The sequence below is a fragment of the Tursiops truncatus genome, chromosome 2, assembly GCF_011762595.2.
Source record: "Tursiops truncatus isolate mTurTru1 chromosome 2, mTurTru1.mat.Y, whole genome shotgun sequence".
Taxonomy (NCBI): Eukaryota; Metazoa; Chordata; class Mammalia; order Artiodactyla; family Delphinidae; genus Tursiops; species Tursiops truncatus.
This window is the reverse complement of record NC_047035.1, coordinates 8,530,870-8,549,435: the sequence shown is the minus strand read 5'-3', so window position 1 is coordinate 8,549,435 and position 18,566 is coordinate 8,530,870. Positions and strand designations below refer to the sequence as shown.

Below are 18,566 nucleotides of genomic sequence, written 5' to 3'. Positions count from 1 at the left end.
GTTTTTTTGAATTTTATTTTATTTATTTTTTTATACAGCAGGTTCTTATTAGTTATGTATTTTATACTTATTAGTGTATATATGTCAATCCCAATCTCCCAATTCACCCCCACCCCAGCCACTTTCTCCCCTTGGTGTCCATATGTTTGTTCTCTGGAAATGTATTCGTAAAGTTGTGTTTAGAAGCCATTTTTTAAAAACTCTGTAAATAGTGGTCATTTTTCCAGGATAGTACAAAATGCATATTTAGTCTATAATACAGCTGAAAAATTGATAGTAAGAGAACCAGAGGTAGAAGAAAACCTGAGAGAAGGTATCAAGGTAGGAGAAAACCAAAGGTAGAAGAAAACCTGAGAGAAGGTATCAAGGTAGAAGAAAAGTAAGTTAAAGTCTTCTGGCTTTAGTCAAATTTATAATACTGTTTTCTTAAAGCAGTGTATATATATTTCAAAGCAACTGATTAAAACTTCAGCAGCCAGAATATTCTAAACTGGGGACTCCATGTATACTACATGTTTGTCATTGATAGAATTTTGATAAAAATGATATTTTGAAAAGGATTTCTTTTTAAGCTGAGCAAAGGATGTCCAGGTTTAAGTATTTTTACTCATTTATTGAACTTAGTGATTCTTTAATCTTGCATAGGAAACACAGCTTTGTTTTTAATGGCTTTTTCTTAGACATTTAAGTTGAAAACTGTTATAAGGCCAGAACTTAGATTTATTTAATGTGAAACGAGTACTGTCTCATTGATAGTTTTGTTTCAGTAATTGAGTGCCTGGTTAGTTTCTGTAACTGGTAATTCTATTTTTAATAATTAATTAATTAATTGGCTGTGTTGGGTCTTTGTTGCTGCGTGTGGGTTTTCTGTAGTTGCGGCGAGCGGGGGCTACTCTTCCTTGCGGTGCGTGGGCTTCTCATTGCGGTGGCTTCTCTTGTTGCGGAGCACGGGCTCTAGGTGTGCGGGCTTCAGCAGTTGTGGCTCGCGGACTCTAGAGCGCAGGCTCAGTAGTTGTGGCACACGGGCTTAGTTGCTCCGCGGCATGTGGAATCTTCCTGGACCAGGGCTCGAACCCGTGTCCCCTGCATTGGCAGGCGGATTCGTAACCTCTGCGCCACCAAGGAAGCCCTATCTGGTAACTCTTGATACAGTTCTTCCTGCTGGTTTTCTTGAGGGTAAGAAAAATTATTTGGATTAATGAAATTAATGCTCATTCCTAATCAAATTTGTCAGTGTTCTTTTCTCTGTAGCCTAACTCTGGAGGTAGTAAATTGGTTAGAGAGTGGGACTTTAGGGGCTTTACAAGTTTGATCTTTTTTTTTTTTTTTTTTTTTTTTTTTTTTTTTTTTTTGCGGTACGCGGGCCTCTCACTGCTGTGGCCTCTCCCGTTGCGGAGCACAGGCTCCGGACGTGCAGGCTCAGCGGCCATGGCTCACGGGCCCAGCCGTTCCGCGGCATGCGGGATCCTCCCGGACTGGGGCACGAACCCGTGTCCCCTGAATCGGCAGGCGGACTCTCAACCACTGCGCCACCAGAGAAGCCCTACAAGTTTGATCTTTCATATCTGTTTTCCTAGGGAGAATTTCTTCCTCAGCTGCTTGGTTTTAAGACCTGATACAGGATGTCTTGATGTTGACACTATTGATATTTTGGGACCACGTATTTTTTTCATTTCTGGCCACGCTGCGTGGCTTGTGGGATCTTAAGTTCCCTGACCAGGGAATTGAACCCGCGTCCTCTGCAGTGAAAGTGTGGAGTCCTAACCACTGGACCACCAGGGAATTCCTCACATATTTCTTTTTTAGGGACTGTCGTGGAAGCTGTTAAGCAGCACTCTTCCAACTAGATGCACTGCCTGTCTGCTCTCCCCAGATTGTGACAACCAAAAATATCTCCAGTTAAATCAGTAGCAAACCACTGATTTTTCTGGGGGTGGCATGTGGGATCTTAGTTCCCTGACCAGGGATTGAACCCGCACCCCCTACAGTGGAAGCATGGAATCTTAACCACTGCACCACCAGGAAAGTCCTAAGAACCACTGGTTTTTGATGTATAGTTACAATTAATTTATAATATTTTGGGGAAAATTTATATACAATATGAATTTTATTTAAGTTGTTTGACTTGTTTGCCATCTAATATCCTGAGACTTAAAAAAGATTTGCAATTGAAAAGTTCTTCTGTGATGTTAATTAAAAATCTTAATTTCTGGATTACAACTGTAATAGCTATAAACATACTAATGTCTAATACAGTAGCCACCAGCCACACTTGGCCATTTCAGTTTAAATTAAAATTAAACATTCAGCTCCTCAGCCACCCTAGCTACATTTCAAGTGGTAGTGAAATATAGCTAGTGCCTACTGTATTGGACAGTTCTCCTGGAGAGCGCTTATCCGAAAGATTTGTATTTTACTAGAGATGTCCACAGAACATTGTTCTCAGGTAGTTTTTTCCTATCTTCCTTTGTAGGCATATTTCTGTACACACCTTGCTGGCTTAACTTAAATAACCAAGCCAGCTGTACAGGTGGTTTCTAAAATATCTAAACGTAGGAAGAGGTGGTGGCGCCTCCTTTTAGAAATGTAATGCCGCACATTTAGATTGCCTGTTCCTATAAGTGATGACTGCGTGTGCCCTTAAAAGCAAGGGAGTCTCCTGAGCCTTTTACAATTTATTTTTAGGGTTGTTGGAATATGAAGTAACAATTTATGTCACTTTGGGAGGTGGTGGGGAAGAGTGGTCTCTTTTACGTTCTGCTACTGAGTAAGACTTTACTGAGGAATTAGAAAGGAGAGAGAGACATGGATCTAGCACACATTAAGATTTGGTGGTTTTTTTTGTGGACAGACATTATCCTTACCACCAAGGGTGGTTAAACGTATTCTCCATAGTACTTTATAGTCATACCAGGGTCAGAAAGATGATTTCTAAGTGCTTTCCTTTCTCCTCATTCCTGGTGTTTTTACTCTAAGAAATCATCAATAAGTTTAGTTCTGCTCAAAATCATCCCACTAAAGCCTACTAAACTATTAAACGTAGCCTTATTGGCCTTAAAGTCACTTTTGATACAGTAAAATTATAGTCTAATGTACTGCGACATATTTGGTATAATCACTGAATACAGTCTTTTAAGCAATCAGAATGTGTTTTTGTTATATTCTAACATTCATGATTTATGCAGCACCTTATCATGAATAAAATTTCTGATTCTAACATTGCTTCTGTGGAATCACATGATTTCCTCTACCACAGTCTTTGTAGCAGTTTCCAAAAATGTGGCAAAATTCTAACACTAATTGAAAGTTGAAAATTGCTTAAATTTCAAGTTAGGTTGATCTATGAAGGCCTGGTATTTTGTAGAGCTTATAGTTTGTTTACCCTCTGTATAAATTTGCATAGAAATCTTACTTGGTTTTTTTTTTTTTAAAATGTAGTGTTATTTGAAATAGTTACCTTTGTGCTCCACTGGCAAAATAACTATTTTTTGTTTGCTTCAACAGAATCTTCCACAATCTGTAATTGAAAATGTTGGTGGAAAAATATTTACATTTGGATCTTATAGATTAGGAGTACATACAAAAGGTAAATATTGTTTATATTGTTTTAATTATCTTGAGAAGGAATACTTCTTTAATTTTTTAAAAATTATAATGACACATCCATCTCAGTTACTTGCAGTGTATTATACAGCTTAGGTTTGCATGGAAGAGACGACTTCAGGGAGCCTAAATTTGGTAAAAGAAGAAAGATATAAAATGATACCTTTCATACCTGTGCCCTCCAGTGCAGTATTAAGTAAAATAAAAAATTCAGTTTCTCAGTAGTAGTAGCCACATTTTCATTGTTAAATAATCACATATGGTTAGTGGCTACCGTACTGGAAAGTGCGCATGAAGTACACTTTTCCCCTTGGGGAGTCATTTTGGACAGTGCTGCTCTGTATATCATTTCCGCTACCTGAAGAATATCAGAAGAAAATGATATTAAAATAATGATATCTTCTTCTGGAAATCAGAAGAAAAATGAATTAAAGCTTGAAAAAAATCTGTATTATAGTCGTGAAATATAGTTAAAAAACAAACCAAAAAAATGTGTATCTGCAACACAGTAACAATCACTAATAATACTTTCTTAGTTACATTTGTAGTTTTTCTCCCCTGTGTAAATAAATATACAATAAGAATGTTATCATGGCAGAGAATATTATTGAACTCTTTCTTTTTTACTGAGCATAGTTAGTAATCTTTTGGTCTTCATAATCTTATTTATTCTTATGTAACAAATAGAGGAGTCTGAGACTTAAAAAGGCAATACAGCTTGAACAGTTGCTCCCAGCCATCTCCTGGCAGAGCTAGGATTCTAACTCTGGCAGTCTGAGGCTGTACTCTTCAACCATTAGCCACTAGCCTCTGTTAAAAGTATCTGCCAGTCTCTGGTTCTCTCTGTTGTGGCATTATTCCTTCTCCCCACCTCCCACTACTCTGTGCTGGAAGTAGTACATTTGCTTTTGATGTGTCCTGTGAACTGTATGCCCTTCTCCCCCTTCATGAATATGCCAGATAAACAGCCTTCAGAGTTAGTGCCTCAGGTATTGAGTCTTTTAGGAAAATGATTATGTTGACCAGATTCCATATTGATCTCTTCTTTTTATGATCCCAGTTATTGATTTTAATCATCTTTTTTGTGCTCTCCCTATGTACTCAGTGCTGGCCTCCTATCAAGCACTAAATTAATAACAACTGTTCTTACCATGGTCTGCCTCTTTGGATTCTTGCCATTGGTCCTTCTTGAAGTGCATAGGTCCCATTTAGGTGCAGGTAGGAGCCTGGAAGCACCAGTCACAATGTATAAATGATAACTGTATTTTTTTGTTTCACTAATGAACATGGCTGTGACTAAGGACACCAAGATGTTGGGTGTATTCTTGCATAATTGCCTCTCTTACCATAAGAGTTCCTATCTGAGTCACCTTCCTTTGACTCCCAGTTCACCTGGGCCACTACAAATAGAAGATGCTGCAGGAAAAAGTATATCCCATCGATTAGGGTCATGTTTTTCTTATACTGACAGGTAATTTTATTTTTAAGGAGAGGGGTGCATTTAGAGGCTCATCAGTGTAACATTAACAGGTTTTCAACATCAAATACTGCCATGATAAGATGCAAAATAATTTTCTTGTAATGGTAACTAGTGGTTGATGGGCTTAATTTTTTTTTTTAGGTGCCGATATTGATGCGTTGTGTGTTGCACCAAGACATGTTGATCGAAGTGACTTTTTCACCTCGTTCTATGATAAGTTGAAATTACAGGAAGAAGTAAAAGATTTAAGAGTGCGTAAATGTTCAGAGTGAAAGGGGAGGAGTTATAAAAATCAGTTTAGTCAATTGAGTGAGTTTTATGGTATGGCCATTAATTTATTGAACTCTTGCAATTTGCCAGACCCTTTTAAGCTTAATGTGTATGCTTGCATTTTATTCTTTACAGCAGTCTAAAATCATAAATCTGTAATCTCATGTACAGAGTAGGAAGTGAGGCAAACAAAGTAAATATTAAGCAACTTGGCCACCGTCACATATCCGAGTGGCAGAGATCAAGAATTTGAACCTAGGCTTGTGCGACTTAGGATTCTCGAGTCTTAAACCTGTTTACTGAGAACCTAGTCTGTGTCAGGTGTTGTGGTAAATTATGTTTAAGCTATGTCAGTACTGCATTCATTTAAGAGCACTAAAGCTAGTGTAGCCCTAAGGTATACTTTCAGAGACACTGATTTTTAAATTTTCCCACAGGCTGTTGAAGAGGCATTTGTACCAGTTATCAAACTGTGTTTTGATGGGATAGAGGTAAGGTTCACATAGACAGTTCTTACTGTGTGTTATTTTGATAGGTGTAGGTTAAAAATTTGATTTATTTCAAAGGTTTATAATTGGTGAGTTGGTATGATATTAATACAAATTAAGTTTTTTTTGAAATGGAAGTGACAGCCTATTCTTTGTAGTCTCTTTTAAAAAAGAGCCTAGTGAAACCAGGAGTTAAAATATAGACAGAAATGTACTGACTGTGAAGTGGCTGCTACAGAACAGCTTAATTGATAGTTTTTCCATAGGCAGATTTTATATGCTTTTAGTCTCCTTAAGGTAATATAACTATATTTTTGCAAGTGGAACTTTGGCTTCATTTAAATTAAATATTTAAGAGTTGAGAGAAAATTGTGACCTGATGTCATGTATGCTGAAATATTTTCTGATAGGGAAGGATATATGAGCTCAGATTCTTTTTTTTTAATTTATTTATAAATTTATTTATTTATTTGTTTTTATTTTTGGCTGCTTTGGGTCTTTGTTGCTGCGTGCGGGCTTTCTCTAGTTGTGGCAAGCAGGGGCTACTCTTCGTTGCAGTGCAGTGGCTTCTCTTGTTGTGGAGCACGGGCTCCACATGCAGGCTTTAGTAGTTGTGGCATACAGGCTCAGTAGTTGGGGCATGCGGGCTCAGTAGTTGTGGCACACGGACTTAGTTGCTCTGCGGCATGTGGGATCTTCCCGGACGAGGGGCTTGAACCCGTGTCCCCTGCATTGGCAGGCGGATTCTTTTTTTTGGCAGGCTGATTCTTAACCACCATGCCACCACCAGGGAAGCTCTGAGTTCAGGTTCTTGAGATGATGTGCAGTTCTCTTTGATGTTTTCAATGTGTGTAATGAAAGTAGTTGTAACAAAGCTGACCCTGAAGCAACTTTATTTATGTTACTTCTGCCATACATAATGGTGCTGGAAAGTCACTCATAGTAATAATGACGGTTATAAAATTTCAGAAGTGGAAGAATAATACTTCATTGTTCTGCAAAAAAAGGTGGTTTCTATAATTGTTGCATAAGGTGCCCAACTCTATCTTGTATGAAATATGAGTAATCTTAATAAGTAGACATAAAAGGTTAAATTTAGTAAAGGATTATCAAGTTCAGGCAGCTTTGATTTACTGTCAGTGTTTAAATAAATATAAAACAACCATAATGTAGGTGATGCCTTTTTTTCCCGAAAAGAACATTAACCAACAAAGGGGAGATTTTTTTGGGTGGAGAACCAACTCAATTGTGTAAACTTTTCAGGATGGAGATAAAAGTCAAATGGTTACTAGAAATATTTAATGTGCTTGTTATTACTGAGTTGCTTTTTGAGTTACCTGGGTTTTTTTTTTTTTTTTCCTGTGAGCATATAGTCTTTATTTCTGTCTAAATTAGGAGCGATGCTGGATTTTGGAATGTGTATCATTGGAAAATTTAGGCTATACCACAGGTACTTATTTGTGTAAATGTACAATCTTTTCCTGTCTTGTAGGTGCACGTTTAAATGATTTTTCACAGCAAGCTCTTAAAATACAGATTTTTTTTAACGTCTTTATTGGAGTATAATTGCTTTACAATGGTGTGTTAGTTTCTGCTGTATAACAAAGTGAGTCAGCTATACATATACATATATCCCCCTATCTCCTCCCTCTTGTGTCTCCCTCCCACCCTCCCTATCCCACCCCTCTAGGTGGTCACAAAGCACCCAGTTGATCTCCCTGTGCTATGCGGCTCCTTCCCACTAGATATCTGTTTTACATTTGGTAGTGTATATATGTCCATGCCACTCTCTCACTTCATCTCAGGTTACCCTTCCCCCTCCAGGTATCCTTAAGTTCATTCTCTACGTCTGCGTCTTTGTTCCTATCCTGCCCCTAGGTTCTTCAGAACCTTTTTTTCCCCATATATATGTGTTAGCATACAGTGTTTTTCTCTCTCTGACTTACTTCATTCTGTATGACAGACTCTAGGTCCATCCGCCTCGCTACAAATAACTCAATTTCATTTCTTTTTATGGCTGAGTAATATTCCATTGTACATATGTGCCACATCTTCTTTATCCATTCATCCGTTGATGGACACTTAGGTTGCTTCCATGTCCTGGCTATTGTGAATAGAGCTGCAATGAACATTTTGGTACATGACTCTTTTTGAATTATGGTTTTCTCAGGGTGTATGCCCAGTAGTGGGATTGCTGGGTCGTATGGTAGTTCTATTTTTAGTTTTTTAAGGAACCTCCATACTGTTCTCCATAGTGGCTGTATCAGTTTACATTCCCACCAACAGTGCAAGAGGGTTCCCTTTTCTCCACACCCTCTCCAGCATTTATTGTTTGTAGATTTGTTGATGATGGCCATTCTGACCAGTGTGAGGTGATACCTCATTGTGGTTTTGATTTCCCTTTTTCTAATGATTAGTGATCTGTATATCTTCTTTGGAGAAATGTCTGTTTAGGTCTTCTGCCCGTTTTTGGATTGGGTTGTTTGTTTTTTTGATATTGAGCTGCATGAGCTGCTTGTATATTTTGGAGATTAATCCTTTGTCAGTTGCTTCATTTGCAAATATTTTCTCCCATTCTGAGGGTTGTCTTTTCCTCTTGTTTATGGTTTCCTTTGCTGTGCAAAAGCCTTTAAGTCTCATTAGGTCCCATTTGTTTATTTTTGTTTTTGTTTCCATTTCTCTAGGAGGTGGGTCAAAAAGGATCTTGCTGTGATTTATGTCATAGAGTGTTCTGCCTATGCTTTCCTCTAAGAGTTTGATAGTGTCTGGCCTTACATTTAGGTCTTTAATCCATTTTGAGTTTATTTTTGTGTATGGTGTTAGGGAGTGTTCTAATTTCATTCTTTTACATGTAGCTGTACAGTTTTTTTTATATTGAGCTGCATGAGCTGCTTGTATATTTTATTTATATTTTATTAATCCTTTGTCAGTTGCTTCATTTGCAAATATAAAATACTGATTTCTAAAGTGATCTTATAAAAGGCTTGTTTCTCTAGCAGCACTCAAAGGTTGGAACCATGAAATCAGACCCTCAGGAATAATTACCGAATGTGTGCCAAATTTCTTTTGCCCCCAGCCTTTCCTTGAAAAAAAGGAAAAAAACAATTTTGTCAGTTGCATTCTATAAGTCTTCAAAATTAGCCAGTTTTTGTTTTGTTTCTATTTAGTCAAAACTAAGTTGGAGAAACAGACTGGAATATTATAGATACATAAGTTCTTAAATATAAGAAGTTCCCTTTTTACTGACAGGTATATTTGGGCTACATATAACTATATTGGCCTTATATTTGAGCACCTTTTAGGATATAATTCACAGTTCATATAGGTGGAGAACTAAACAGTTAGTTTTAAATAATCCAGTATATCTGCATTTAGCAAACTTAGTATGATTAAAATGACAAGTAGCTATTTATACAAATTCTGTTTATTTAGTATTACCATGTTTTAACATCTGGTTAAAATACCTGTGGTAAGAATTTTGTTTGAACTTTTGGAGGTGTTGTCATGTTAACAGCTGATGAGAAGATCCTGGTCTTAAGGAGTTAATAGTGTTTTCTTTTTTAAAGAAATGCCTTAAAAATAGGCAGACATGGAATGTTTTGTTTTGTTTTCGTTTTAGATTGATATTTTGTTTGCAAGATTAGCACTGCAGACTATTCCAGAAGACTTGGACTTAAGAGATGACAGTCTGCTTAAAAATTTAGATATAAGATGCATAAGAAGTCTTAACGGTATGTAAAAACCTACTTCCTTTTGCATAGTAGCAGTTTTGGTCAAATATGAAATAGTTTTTAACTCAAGCTTCATAATGAAGCTTTTAATGGCCATATTGTTTATCCATAGTGAGTCAAATAAAATGAACTTTTTGCTTAATAGTTAGACTGCAGTGGAGCATTTAGTAATTTGTTAAATCATTGGTATCTTGCATTATTATTTCTTTTCTTCCTGGGATGTTTAAATACTGTCTGACGTTTGTACTCTATTGCTAGTGGCTCAGGTTTCACCTTGTAACTCTATTAATTTTGATCCTGATAACCTTTGTAACATTTTCAACTGTTGTGCTTTTAAAAGGGTTACATTTGAACACTTATTTTAGCATTGTTTTGTTAATATGCTCTTGAAGAACAATTCCTGGAAACTTAAATGGATCAAGCCCTATTCACCATCTCTGAACTGGAGCACATTTTAATTATGGGTTGAAAGTTTTTGAAATAAAGCAGATTACAGTTCAGATTATTTGGTTTTAGAGTAGTGTTTGTGATAGAAGGTAAAAGTTTTATATTTTTTATTTGCCTCTTCATTAACATTACTGATTTTACAAAGTAAATTTTTATTTAATTTGACATTAGTCTCAGAAAATTTAAAAGAAATATTATCATTAAACTTCTGATAATTTAATGTTCTGTTTTTTTTTTTCTTTACTCCTATTAATCAGGTTGCAGGGTAACCGATGAAATTTTACATCTAGTACCAAACATTGACAACTTCAGGTTAACCCTGAGAGCTATCAAACTGTGGGCCAAACGTGAGTTCCGAATTTGTTGGCTAGCTTATTAAAAATGTTTAAGCTTTTGTTCAACACTAACTTTTCTTTTTGCTTTTCCCTTATCAACAGGCCACAACATCTATTCCAATATATTAGGTTTCCTCGGTGGTGTTTCCTGGGCTATGCTAGTAGCAAGAACTTGCCAGCTTTATCCAAATGCAATAGCATCAACTCTTGTACATAAATTTTTCTTGGTATTTTCTAAATGGTATGTGTTTAGATTATATTAAAATAAAATTGATTGTAGACACTGAAGTTTAGTCTTATTTCTATGACATTTCTGCAGCTGGTCTCAGATTCAAATTTTAGTTCATGATGTAGCAGTATAGGTAGCCTTGGGGAGATCATGTTGTGTATAAAATGGCAAACCTAAATTCCATTCCTTTTCCCTAGCTTTCCCGGGATAGCAAGGCAGGTGCTGTTTGTACTTCCATGCGTAAACTTACTCTCTAAATAAACTGAATTTTAGCTATAATGTCTGCTAAAATCCAATGAGTTGGTAGGTTGGGATATCAGTTACTTTGGATAAAGCTTTATATATACCACCTCTTTTAATTTACTCTTTGAATTCTTCTAGATCTATAGACCATTAATTTCCTGTGGTTGTTTTTTGCTTTCAGCTGCCCATTTATCTTTGGTAGAATGTTAAGGATGTAAATGTATATAAAGCTTTTAAGGATAACTGTAAGTGCTTGGAAAGCAATTGAGCATCCCTTTGAGATTAGTCATTAACCCAGGAGAGATTTTTTTTTAATGCTCTCCTTCATTTCAGCCTGGTCACATTTGTCAACCATTATTTCTTTTAAGTAATATAAAAGATTGCTATTTCACATTAGTTGCTTTGGCCCAAAAGGTTAGAGTTCTTGGTTTTTAATCAAATTGATCTGAAAGATTTGTCTTCCCTATTTGTGCCAACCTCTGTACCTCCTCCCTCTGAAAAAAGAGTTTTAGTTATTTTATAAGAATTAGAGTTATTGGAGACAGTTTATAATTTAGAACTGTGCCACCCTTTTCAATACACATTCTGTAATTATGGATTTGATAGCCCTTAATTATATATAACCAGGTTTGATGAGAAAAATGTCAGAATTTCTCTTAATGCTACACATACATGGCAAATAATATATTTAAGAAGCTAACCTTGATACTAAAGATGGCAAATGTTTTCCAGTTTTTAGTCTCTTCTATAAAGGACTGAAGTAGCTAACTCACAAAACATATCTTGAAAACAGTGTGTTCACATCATTACACATATTCACATTAATAACCTTTGTCATGAGATAGAGAAAAATTTTCCTAATCAATTTTTATAATTATTCATGCTCCTTTGCCTATAATGAATTAAAGACAGGATCTTTGTCTTTTCAAGGGAGATTTTATCCTGTTCAAGTTTGCAGTGAACACATCAGATGTCTCGGAATAGTACTTTTAAATTTGAATAGTGCTTTATCAGTTCTTCTCTGCGAGGCAGAGAAGATATTTGACTTCAGTCTGAGAAAGCTACCAAATGGTTTAAGTTACTTTCATAGAGGAAATGTAATTCAAGTAGTCTAACGTCGACAGAAAGGAATAAAGGAATAAAAGATTATATATACCAAGAGTGCAAAATGAATGAAGAAGGATCACATTCACAAATGCTGTATGTTTAACAAAATACGTGTAGATGGTAATATCCAATAGTCTTATCAAGTGCTACAATCTTTTTAAACAGGGAATGGCCAAATCCAGTCCTATTGAAACAGCCTGAAGAATGCAATCTTAATTTGCCTGTATGGGACCCAAGGGTTAGTGTATTATTTTTTCCCCTACAAATTCACACTGTGCAATAACAAGTAAAAATCATCTGCATAAACTTCAGGGAGACTTCCCATCCTGTTACGTATGAGTGGACATGTTCGTATTACACTTTCTTTTTAATCTCAACTATAATTTTCCTCTGATGTGAGAAGCATAATTATGTACCCTGTAAACTACATTTAATTGTACATAGTTTATAATATCAAGATCACTAATTTTAATTTATTCTATATAGAACTACCTTGTAAGTCAAAGTTGTGTGGGCATTTGTGCTTAAAAGAAAAAATAAAAGGATACTAAAAATCCCTGTATTTTTTTTTGTTTGATCTAAATATTCTGTTAAAATTGGGTTATTGTAGGAAAACTGTTGCTTAATGTTTAACCGTGGCAGATAACTTCTAAGCAATATCACTTTAATTACTGTGATGTAATTGTAAAAATTGGTTTGGTTAATTCAGATTACAAAAGCATGGTTGGGCTGAAGAGGAGCTTCCATTCTGCTTCTTTGGAAGTTACGACCTTTACTGCTTACTCAGTTTAAATGTTTTACATGCACTTTATTAATTGATAAAATAAATTTAGGTTTGAATAAGGCTTTCTAGGTTTATAAAATTCTGTTTTTCTACATTAATTTGCTATTTTATTACAACATCAAAAATTTTGTCAGTTTTAAGCTTTGTTAATGACATCAAGCTGTGAATTTTTAAGTTTTCCGAACCTCAAGACATTTAATTTTGGAGGGATGTGAATTTACAGTTTCCTCTGTGGAAATATGCCACTTTTATCATTAGTATACAGATTAAAATTAATAGTTATTAATCATTTCATTATACCTTAAAATGATACCAACATGGATAAAGTAGTTTTACCATGTGTTAAGAAGCTTCTACGCCTGATAAATTAAGGGTATATTAAAAACTAAGTTTAAAATTCGTTTTACACAGAACATACTATGACATTTCTCAAAAGTGTAATTGTGTGTACATCCCTATTTCTGTTGTAGAAAAAAGAAAAACTAAACATCAGTAGATGCCCAATTAGAACCTGTTTTTGCTTGACAGGCACACTATTTCTAGTAAGATTGCCAAAACAGTCATGCCCAAATGATTGAAACAAAACATTAGACCAAATCACAGATTCTGTAAAGAATTCCTGTAAAAACAGTGTCTCTTTACATGGTTTTTCTTTCTCAACTCCAGCTGTGAAATGAAATAAAATTTAATCATTGGTTCAGTTTAACAAGGGGTAAAAAGTCCAAGTATCTGTTGCATATGTACTTGAAGAAACTGATTGGCTGTTGTTGTATGTAGGTAAACCCCAGTGATAGGTACCATCTTATGCCTATAATTACACCAGCATACCCACAACAGAACTCCACGTACAATGTGTCCGTTTCAACACGGATGGTCATGGTTGAGGAGTTTAAACAAGGTAAGTGTTTATCCTTATGCTCTCCTTTATACACAAAGGATTTACATACCATTGTACACCCCGTAGTCGGGTATTCAATTAAATTGGAGAAAGCATTCACCGAAGTGGATTTTGGTGTTTATTTATTGATTACAGATTATATTTGAAAATTAACTTGGAAAACTCAGTTTAATTTCTTTTAAGCGATTTATATTTGATTATATATTGGAAGATGAACCAAAATTGAAAATTGTATCCTTAGCTGGGCCTTTATGGTTTAGTTCCATACTATTGCCATGTGAAATTTTAAATGATGTCATAGTTTCTCTCTAGTGGGTGACATGAGAGGCTTTTAGCAGGCAGTATACTTGAAAAGAGCTTTGAGCAGGATTTTGACCAAACTGCCTACTGTTTTGGAATAACCTCTAAACTTCTGAATCCCAGTAGTACTGCTAATTTGAAGGAGTAGCTATTGCTAAATGGTCTTTAAGGGGAGTAGCTAGAACTGGATTGTTTAATTTGACACAAGTCAAGGAAATAGAATCAGCTGTATGACTGCCAGCGTCAAACTCAGAAGTGTAAAGTTCTTTTCTGTAGTCTGCAGGGGCTCTTCATGGGAAGATGTCGCTGTCCTCTTATGGGAAACTTGTTTTTTAGAAAGGCAGGAAGCAAAGCTTATGGGAAAGTTTTCTTTCTTGGGTAACTCCAGTGCTTCAGTTTTAGGAGAGAGTCATTCTATGAGCATGGCATTTTAGAGTAATGGCAATTTGCCAGAAAACTGGATCTGAAAGGAGCCCTCCAGGTTTTTTGAAAAGAGTGTATGTAAGAATCTGTATGCTCTAGAGTCATAGACTAAACTTGCTATGTTAAAATTATGATTTTAGGAATATAGTGAATGCATGTGGTATATTTAAGATCTTTAAAATTACAGATTCTTAGACTGAAGCATGCAAACATTTTAATATGTTTTTAATTTAGGTCTTGCTATCACAGATGAAATTTTGCTGAGTAAGGCAGAGTGGTCCAAACTTTTTGAAGCTCCAAACTTCTTTCAAAAGTACAAGTATGTATTTTAAGGCATGTCGGACATGTTGCTCTCTTAAGTAATGGTTTAATGGTAGCATACGTGACATCTCTTTTTGCTAGACTAATGTAGTCTTGAATTTTCCTTTAAACATCTTCTATACAAGTTTTCTTCCTGTCACAAAGGGCATACTGTTTTTAGTAAACCCCTTATTATTTCTTTATCAAGGTAAAGTGTAGTCCATACAGTTTTGCTGCCTGATGTAACCGAATTTCTACACTTGTAGCAACATCAGTTCTGAAGGCTTGTTAGTCATCCCCAAAACTCTAACTCTGTATACCTTGGCAAAGGAGTGAACTGTTAAAATCTGTAGTTAATGGTGTCTGTTAAGTAAGCATTTTCAGCCAGTTCTGGAAACTTATTTATCATTAAGATTCTCTATAACATAGGCAAAGCTAATAAAATGTCAGTGTATGTAGTCAGTAAAATGTTTTCAGTAGTTACAGCACATGATTGGCCTACCATTTCCCCCTAATGTTAATAAATCCCCTTCAAATATTTCTACAGATAATTTTCATGGAATCTCAGTGGGTGTAATATTTTTTTACTAATGGTTTTAGTATAATGGTTTAATACCGTAGTACAGGTTAATAGCCTGATTGTGTTGGTTTTGATGAAAACTGTAAGTTATAATAAATCTTACTTTTAAAAAAATGGACTTGCACTTTTATTTGCCCTGAGCTGAAAACTTGCCAAAGTCCCACTTAAAAAAATTTTTTTTCTTTAATGCTTGAAATTTTCCTGACCATTTGATCTTGTGTTGGATTGTGTTTTGTAATAATCTAAGCAAGATTGCTCTATGCTATTTCCCCAATTAAAAACAAGAATGATGACCTTCATGATGTCTCTGTGTTTTGTTTCTGTATCTTTTGCATGAAAAAGCAATAATGGAGCCAGCTTAATTGTTGTGTTCTGGGAGCACTGCATTGTCAGTAAAAATTTAAATAGCATAACATTGAATGTTCTTGTTTATTACTTATTCCCCATAAGTTGTGCTTTTCCATTTGGCAGATAATTTTCCATTGTTTTTTATTTTAACCACTGTTGAGGAAGTACCTTTGAACTTTTAAACTAATAAATACATATTCTGATGCTTTAAAAACTACATCATGAAAGAGTACATGATTACTTGTAAGGAGAATAAAGAAATTGGTCTCATAGAAAAGTGCCAGCATCTCTTAATCCCCGAGAATCCAAGAGGAAGCTAGATAATTTTTCCTGTCTCACTTTCTTGTAGGAGTAAGAGGTGGGTAGAATGAAGTTCTTCTAAGTACCCACTTAACTGGTTTCTTTCACTTTAAGAAAGACTAGTGTTGAAATTGAAGAAACCTTGATAATGTCATCTATTTGAATGAATTTGTATTAACTAGAACTTGGAAGTTTTTTTTTTTTTTTAAAGCTTGCTTAAATCTTTCTTTTGAAACTTTTAGGCTGTCCTTCAGTCTATGCCAAATAGTACATATAAGGTCTTCAGTTGACTGATGAAAAGATTTATAGATTACTGTCTTTACTGAATTCTCTTGAAACAATCAAATTATTTTAGGTTATTAAAAACAACTTTAAACATAATTAGATATGAGGATGTAGCAACAAATAGAGGAAATTATATCAGGAAAATTTAAATTTCAGCTGTGACTCCTGCGAAAAAGGATTTGAAAACGTGACAACAATGAGCTAATTTTACCTATACCAAATTCTACTTATGTTTTTAACTTATTTCAAAAATTTTTCCTGTTAAAGAATTAGTGATTGCTATCATTATACTCAAGTATTCCCAGATTTGAATTTTTCTTTTAACATATGAATTACCCCAAAGATTAGCTGTACAACTGAACTGAAATCCTTAGTTTTGCCTTGAGTCAGAGTTGGTTAAGCTTATTTCAAGTATATCCTGAAAGTATTGTGTTTGTTATGTGAAATATTTTAAGTCATATAGTATACCTGCCTGCCTTTCTTGGAAGGGAAGAATCCGTGAAGGAAATTTCAGTTGTCTTAGAAAGCAGACCATGTTTCAGAAGATATCAGTGTTCTTGTGAAGAAGGGAGAACACTGCCTTGTGAAATTTTATAGTTCTAAGAAAATATTTTTCATGTTTTACCTTTAATATATTCAAGCTCACATAAGTAAGTAACCAGAAGTAAAATAAATCATTATTGACGTAGGAAATGCGAATACTTATTTCAGATGTTCCATTTCCTTAGGAAACGAGGAAGCAAAGGTATTAGGGAAAAAAGCCAAATGTTCTCAGGAATAGGATTAATAATTTATAATTTCAAGGAGTATGTATGTATAGAATAATTTAACCTCATAATGTTTTAAAGGCTTTAAAAATAGTGAACTGTAATTCTTGGACCTGAGTTACTTGAAGATGGAATTGCAAGGATTTTTGTCTAAGATAATTAGATTTTCGGTGCACATATCTGAGCTGTTACCTACCCAGGGAAAAATATTAATGTGATGAAATGGCCAGGAAACCTACTTACAAAATGCTTTTTTGGAGTAAATATTTGTGAGGTAATAATAGCAACTAAATTAAGTGTTTTTAGAAGCTTTTAAAGAGGTTTTAATTCAACTGTGGTACATTTTTATAGTTAAATTTTTTTATTGGAAACTGATAATCTTTAAATTTTGGGGAAAGTTAATCATTATTTAATTGGCTTCAGTGTTTCATGAAGGCATTTGAGTACCTGAAGCATGATAGTGGCACTGTAAAGTAGGGGATGGCGTTTTTTGGAGCAGCAACAAAATAGTCTAAATTTAGACCTATTTCTGCTTGGTCTCTGTGCTCTGATAGGTAACTTAAGAATTAATGACAGGTTATTTCTATTAAACATGATTACTGTATTTTGTCTCATTTCACATTTGCTTAAATTTGGCTGAGTGAAGGACATTTGACTTCACATACATACTTGCTAAACTGTTTAAAACTTTGAGCTTTATTTAAACAGGTGCCTTTATCATAAACGATATGCAGAGTAGACACCCCCCCCCCCTTTCCACTGGATTTCAGTAAGAACCAAAGTTGAACTCTAAGCTTTAAAACTTTAAACTTTGAATTACCAACAAGATTATGTTCAGATGGATTTTATATTTTGCATAAGTAGAGAACATTATATATCATTTAAGTTTTTGTTCAAGACTCAGGTGGTCATTAAGAGTATCCATTTCTCTAAAAGAGTGATTTAGAGACTTGAGTTTTGTCCTCATATTAGGTGAACCCAGACAGCTTTGCTGTTTTGAGTTTTTGTGTGCATGCCTGCTTTTTATACTTTGTCTTATCCTCTTATAAGTTGTTATACTTTAGTCAGAGTTTTTTCTCCATCCCCTCTCCGCCCCCCCCTTTTAAAATCTGTTGTCCATTTTCAAACTCCCAGGGAACTGGAAATCAGGTTACTGAGCTTATTAGGATTTTGTTTGATTTGTAAGAGAGTTTAGGGCCCCAAGAGCGTTTTCTGTATATGTAAAATGCATGAGCTTTTAGTGCTTTTATTAACTTTTATTTATTTGGGCTGTGTTTGTTCTGTATATTTGGTTTGCTCTAAATAATTGCTGAACAGATTAAACTGGTAAAGGAAACGAAGTATTGGTTGGTCTGTATGGATTTGGACTGCACATTTACTTTTCTGTCTACGTGTTTTCATATTTATGTATATTACCTCTGTTACCTTAAGTTTATAAATACTTGAAGTTAATTTAAAATTCTTAGTCATAATTCTGACTTTTCCACCTACTATCAGTTTGCTTTTTGAGGTAAAGTTTCTGGTGAGAAGTTTGATTTCTATCACTTCTAAAATGGATTTTGTAGAAAAGTATGTTGGATTGGACTTTTTTTTTTTAGTCTTACGAAATTCTTCAGTTGTAAATAGTTTGTTTCAAAGAGATTTAAAA

The 18,566-nt window shown here is 34.9% G+C and overlaps 1 protein-coding gene across 9 annotated transcripts in view; it reads left to right on the top strand.

Moving 5' to 3' along the window:
- PAPOLA (poly(A) polymerase alpha) overlaps positions 1–18,566 on the top strand; it is a 57,381-nt gene that overhangs the window by 16,262 nt on the left and 22,553 nt on the right. For 7 of the 9 annotated variants that reach the window (XM_033850654.2, XM_033850652.2, XM_033850650.2 and 4 more), the window contains exons 4-12: positions 3,505–3,586; positions 5,225–5,334; positions 5,791–5,844; positions 9,461–9,572; positions 10,277–10,366; positions 10,457–10,595; positions 12,099–12,171; positions 13,495–13,615; positions 14,573–14,657. In XM_033850654.2, coding sequence (XP_033706545.1) covers positions 3,505–3,586; positions 5,225–5,334; positions 5,791–5,844; positions 9,461–9,572; positions 10,277–10,366; positions 10,457–10,595; positions 12,099–12,171; positions 13,495–13,615; positions 14,573–14,657 — 866 coding nt within the window. The remainder of the gene's footprint in view (positions 1–3,504; positions 3,587–5,224; positions 5,335–5,790; positions 5,845–9,460; positions 9,573–10,276; positions 10,367–10,456; positions 10,596–12,098; positions 12,172–13,494; positions 13,616–14,572; positions 14,658–18,566) is intronic. The other 2 variants (XM_033850656.2, XM_073800073.1) reach the window with 2 other exon arrangements.